Raw genomic sequence first — 5658 nt, forward strand, 5'->3', positions numbered from 1 at the left:
GATGGAGAATGAGAGAGACAGAGAGAGAGAGAGAGATGGAGAATGAGAGAGACAGAGAGAGAGAGAGAGATGGAGAATGAGAGAGACAGAGAGAGAGAGAGAGAGACAGAGAATAAGATAGACAGAGAAAGAGGGAAGACAGAGAATGAGAGAGACAGAGAGAGAGAGACAGAAAGAGAGATGGGAACCCAACAAGAATAGTTGACATGTCGGCCAATAAATCAATAAACCAGTAGCCATCACTGTGGGATTTTACAGACTGCAACAAGATTTCAACAAAATAGGAAAAACCCATTATAGCTCGGATCCAATACAGCAAACCCACCACCACAGAGATGAGATGAATCATGAAATGCATGTGATATGATGGTTTGAAAAATGAGGAAGAAGAAGAATAAAAACACAACCGACTGAGAAATGTGGCATCGTTCTCTGTCAGGGAGGAATCTGCCCATTGACAGGGTCATCGAATCCGGCAGCCTCGCTGAGTTCCACGAAGGAGTCAACGAGGTTTTGCAGCCTAGCCACAAATTCAATCAAGAGAGAGGCAAAGGTAGCCAAAGACAAGGCGCTGGCACTCTCATAAGTCCCCAAGTCCTCATATCTGGGCCCACCAGAGTCATCCACAAAAGACCTCTGAACAGGCCAAGTGATCTGCTTCTGGATCATGTTTTCCTGTGATCCTTCTCCCAGACTTCTGTCCCTGAACCCGGCGTCGGCGTCTCCGAACCCCCAGCTCTTGGGCACCTGCACATATCTCAGATCGAGCACGGCCTCACTCTGTGACTTGACTGGGAATCGTTGACCAGGGTCTTCCATGGATTTTGACCTGGTCAACTCATCATCTTCCTTGACCAATCTCCTATTGCCAATTTCCCAGCTCTCGGCATTGACCAGGAGATAGGAGCGCCGATCAATCTTCTTCTGCAGCTCCTCTGCAGCCATGTGAACCTCCTCGAGGATGTCTCCTGGGCCCAGCTTGGTTGAGCTCTTCACCCTGTTTCCCAGCTCTCTCAGCACCTTCGCGCCCTCGTTCCCCACTCTCTGCAGCTCTTCACTGAACACCTTTCGCCTCTCTGGCGGGGCCTGCACAAAAGGAAAATGATAAGTGGTTCCAGAGATGACCACGAGAATGTTAATGGGTCGTGCTCAAAATCCTGTCTTGATAATTCTTCGGTGAGATTCTCTTCTTTGTTGCTCGTAGAAAAACCCTATCGATCCTTTTTTATCATAAATTAAAGTTATTTGGGTCTCCAATTACGAAGAAAATCTTTCAAGGAATTTGTAACCTTTTGAGGTGAAAACATAAATGATGTGGTCGTCCAGATTCTCATATAGCAATGAGAATATAAGAATTTACGGATGACGTACTCGGATATAATGAAACCTGGATAAAATGAAGCAGACGAAAGAATGGGAAATAGCCGTGATCATCAATATAAAAATACAATTCGAAGATATAATGAAAATTGAGTCCAACAAACTATAATGGCACCTGAATCTCAGAAAGAATGCATCCATGCAAAGCCATGACCATAAAAGCGCAATGTCTCAGAGCTCCACCGACTTTGATGTAATTTTTCCATGGGTAGTGCAACATCCAATACCGCCCATGAGGAGGTTCCCAAATTGCGAACCCCAGCTGAAAGATTTAATAACAATCAATAACCAAACGGATAAAATTCACAAATTAAGGCAAAAAATTTGATGTTTTGACCATGGGAAGATACCAAAGATTCTTCTTGGCTAGTGGATTCAACGGCTGATCTGTACCCACTGTACAACGGATCATCTGATGCCTGGTAAGTCAAGATCTTCGATGGCACTCTCTCATACTCCACGCACTGCAGGTACCCATTCACGCATCCTACACAGAAAAATCAAAGAAACATAAAAAATTTAGATAAGTAATTCTAAAAAAATTGACATTCCACTCACTCCAGGTGGACGATGAAGATGGCAAATTCTTTATCTCCAATCAAAATCTTCATTGTCCACAGCTGGCAGATGAAAGAACCTATCATCATCCACATCAAACCTCTGTATGAATGACGATAAAGTCTGAGTCGTCATCATGATCGTCATCTGATGTAGAGATCATATTTAGATATTAAATTTTATCCTTTCTTGGCCATCACCATCGTCCTCATCATTTGTCTGCTTCCTTGATGATAATTACAATTGATTCGTCATCATCATCATCATTGTCATCCATGCCTATGGATCACAGACAAGAGCAATGAAGAATTCATCATTGTGACCCCACTTAAGATGACTAATGAGAACAATAATGACTTCATCATCGTCATCCAATGAAGATGAATGTGATGACAACATCATCATTTCAGTGAAGATGAATGTGATGAAAACATCATCATCCCAGTGAAGATGAATGTGATACCAACATCGTCATCCCAGTGAAGACAAATGACTATTCGTCATCGTCCTCTAATCATTGTCCTGAAAAATGAGAATACCGGTCAACCTTCAAGGGACTTGGCAACGCCATCAAAGTTCTTGGCTACCAGGTTGTGCAGATCTTCTCCAGACCAGATGGGATATATGAACACATTGACCGCCAGCGAGATGGCGGCGCCGAGGACGATGAGCAAGAACCTGTTCACAGCCGTGTCGAGAAACTCCCTGGATCTGTACCCAGAGACCAGTATGAAGCAGAATGTGATCAAGAACACTCTGAAACCGTACTCATACATCTTCATCGTTGGGTACAGCTTCAGGAAGCTGGAGAAGAAGCCTGTGGAGCAGAAACAAAGGTCATAGATAGATATAGATAGATTCATAAATAGATAGAAACTTTACAGAGAGTCTCAGATATAAATAGAGTCTGATTGTGTGTGAGAGAGACACAGTCTGAGAGGGAGAGAGAGTTAGGGAGAGAGAGAGAGTCTGAGAGACTGACAGTCAGAGAGAGAGTTTGAGAGAGAGTCAGAGAGAGAGTTTGGGAGAGAGTTTGGGAGAGAGTCAGAGAGAGTCTTGAGGGAGAGAGAGACTTGGAGAAAGAGACAGAGAATCTTAAAGGGAAAGAAAGTCAGAGAGATAAATAGTTTGAGAGATAGTAAGAGAAGGGGTCATAGCTAGTTAGCGAAAGAAAGACAGACAGAGAGATAGAGAGTTAAAGAGAGAGTCAGAGATAGAGAGATAAAGAGAGTCAGCGATGGATAGAGAGGGAAAGAGAGAGCTTAAGGGAGAGTCAGAGATGGTTAGAGAGAGAAAGAGAGAGCTTAAAAGAGAGTCGGATATAGTTAGAGAGATAAAGAGAGTTACAGAAATAGAAAGCTAGAGGGAGAGAGCCCTAGATAGTTAAGAGAAAGAAACGAGTCAGAGATCAGAGAGATGGAGACTCAGAGAGAGAGAGAGAGAGTTTGGGAGAGTCAACGATATTTATAGAGAACAAGAGAGTCAGAGAGAGTTAGAGAGAGAGAGCCAGAGATACAGAAAGAAAACGAGTCAGAGAGATAGAGAGTTAAAGAGAGACACAGATATAATTAGAGAGTGAAAGAGAGTGAAAGAGATGGAGAGTTTGAGAGAGATAGTCAGAGGGAGAGAGTTTGTGAGGGAGTCAGATTGTTAGAGTGAGAAAAGAGAGTCAGAGTGAGTTAGAGATAGTTAGAGAGAAAGAGAGTCACAGAGGGTTAGAGAGAGAGTCTGCGAGTAAGAGAGCCGGAAAGAAAGGGTTAGAGAGAGAAAGAGTCCGAGAGAGTTAGAGATTGTGAGATAGAGAGGGTTAGAGAGAGTGAGTCCGAGAGAGTTAGAGAGAGAGTCCGAGAGAGATAGAGAATGAGAGGGAGTCCAAGAGAGTTAGAGAAAGAGAGAGAGTCCAAGATAGTTTGAGATACTGAGTTAGAGAGGTTTAGAGAGAGTGAGTCCGAGAGAGTTAGAGAGAGATAAAGAAAGAGAGAGAGTCCAAGAGAGTTAGAGATACTGAGTTAGAGAGGATTAGAGGGAGAGAGTCCAAGAGTTAGAGAGAGATAGAAAGTAGAGTCCGAGAGAGTTAGAGAGAGAGAGCTATGGAAGTTCAAGAATTTGGGTTATACAGACCTGCTAGAAAGATGCTGATGACGATTATAATCTCCTCACCGTCGCCGAGAAGGGTGGACAGTTCAGCGATGGCAAGAGCCAACCCCCCCGCGAGAAGCGTTCCCAAGCCTCTGTTGAACCCCTTGCTGAGCGTCGCGCCTTCACGAACGACGATGACAATAAAAACATTGATGATATCGTCGAATAACATGATAATGATGATGATGATGCAGTCGACCCAACATGTTCTGCATGAGTACATGTCAGTACGTCATGAGACGGACGGAAGGGGACCGAACGGGTCACAGGGGATTTCCCGTTCCGTGAAAGATCTGTCAGGAACGGGACGGGACGGAGAAATGAGAGGAGAGTAGAGCGATGAAGGGAGAGAGAAATAAGCGCACCGACGCTGAACTCGAAGACGACGACGACGGTGAGGATGGCCCAGACGGAGTGTTTGCTGAGATCGGGGAAGGGGCCTTCGATGAAGACGAGGAGGGAGATGACGGTGAGAGCAAGCCCGACCTTAGCGCCGAAGATCAGCTTCCGCCGGTCGGCGCGGCCAAACTCCCACAGGCTGTGCGCCAGCGCGCACAGTTGCCGCCACCGGGCGGCGGCGAGGCGGCGCAGAGTGGGGCGCCCGCCGCTGCCGTCTGGGCCGAAGGAATCCCAGTCTTGACCCACTCTCTGGGAGGAGAAGAGAAGCCTCTCCTTGCTCTTACGGGCGAAGGTGTCCCGGAAAGAACCCAGTTTGGGCGCCATGTCCGCCATGGTCTTCCTCCTCTGCGCTGCCCGCGATGGCTCGTTTCTTCAGATGAGAGAGTGGGCATTGACAGGAGAGGGGAAGAGTCTCTGGGCTGCAGCCTGATGGGACCGATATTTTCGGTGATTGATACGTTTGTCTCTCCTAAGTCCTAACAATAGCTCTCTCTCTCCCTCCCTCTCTCTCTCCCTCCTCTCTCTCTCCTATCTCTCTCTCTCTCTCCCTCCCTCCCTCCCTCTCTCTCTCTCTCTCTCTCTCTCTCTCCCCATCTCCCTCTCTCTCTCTCTCTCCCTCTCCGTCCCTCTCTCTCTCTCTCCCTCTCCGTCCCTCTCTCTCTCTCCCTCCCTCTCTCTTTCCCTCTCCCTCCCTCTCTCTCTCTCCCCCTCTCTCCCTCTCTCCCTCTCCTCTCTCCGTCCTCTCTCTCTCCTCTCCTCCTCTCTCCCTCCTCTCTCTCTCTCCCCTCTCTCTCCCCCTCTCTCTCCTCTCTCCTCTCCCTCTCCGTCCTCTCTCTCTCCTCTCCTCCTCTCTCTCTCCTCTCCCTCCTCTCTCTCTCTCTCTCCTCTCTCCCCCTCTCTCTCCTCTCTCCTCTCCTCTCGTCCCTCTCTCTCTCCTCTCCTCCTCTCTCTCTCTCTCTCTCTCTCTCCCCCTCTCCCTCTCTCTCTCTCTCTCCCTCTCCGTCCCTCTCTCTCTCCCTCTCCGTCCCTCTCTCTTTCCCTCTCCCTCCCTCTCTCTCTCTCCCTCTCCTCCCTCTCCCTCTCTCTCTCTCACTCTCTCTCTCTCCTCTCTCCTCTCTCTCTCCTATCTATCTCTCTCCCCCCTCTCTCACTCTCTCTCTCCCTCTCTCCCTCTCTCTCCCC

At 47.5% G+C, this 5658-nt stretch overlaps 1 protein-coding gene across 1 annotated transcript; it reads right to left on the minus strand.

Moving 5' to 3' along the window:
* Window positions 1-201: 201 nt before the first annotated feature.
* On the minus strand, window positions 202-4976 carry LOC144701848 (aluminum-activated malate transporter 9-like). Its single transcript, XM_078573635.1, is given in 6 exon segments — window positions 202-1086; window positions 1496-1681; window positions 1683-1867; window positions 2486-2755; window positions 4060-4197; window positions 4443-4976. Coding segments are annotated over 6 exon segments (1797 nt in total). The 5' UTR covers window positions 4810-4976; the 3' UTR covers window positions 202-435.
* Window positions 4977-5658: the final 682 nt, after the last annotated feature.

The sequence above is a fragment of the Wolffia australiana genome, chromosome 4 (genome assembly GCF_029677425.1).
Source record: "Wolffia australiana isolate 7733 chromosome 4, ASM2967742v1".
In the NCBI taxonomy this organism is placed as follows: Eukaryota; Viridiplantae; Streptophyta; class Magnoliopsida; order Alismatales; family Araceae; genus Wolffia; species Wolffia australiana.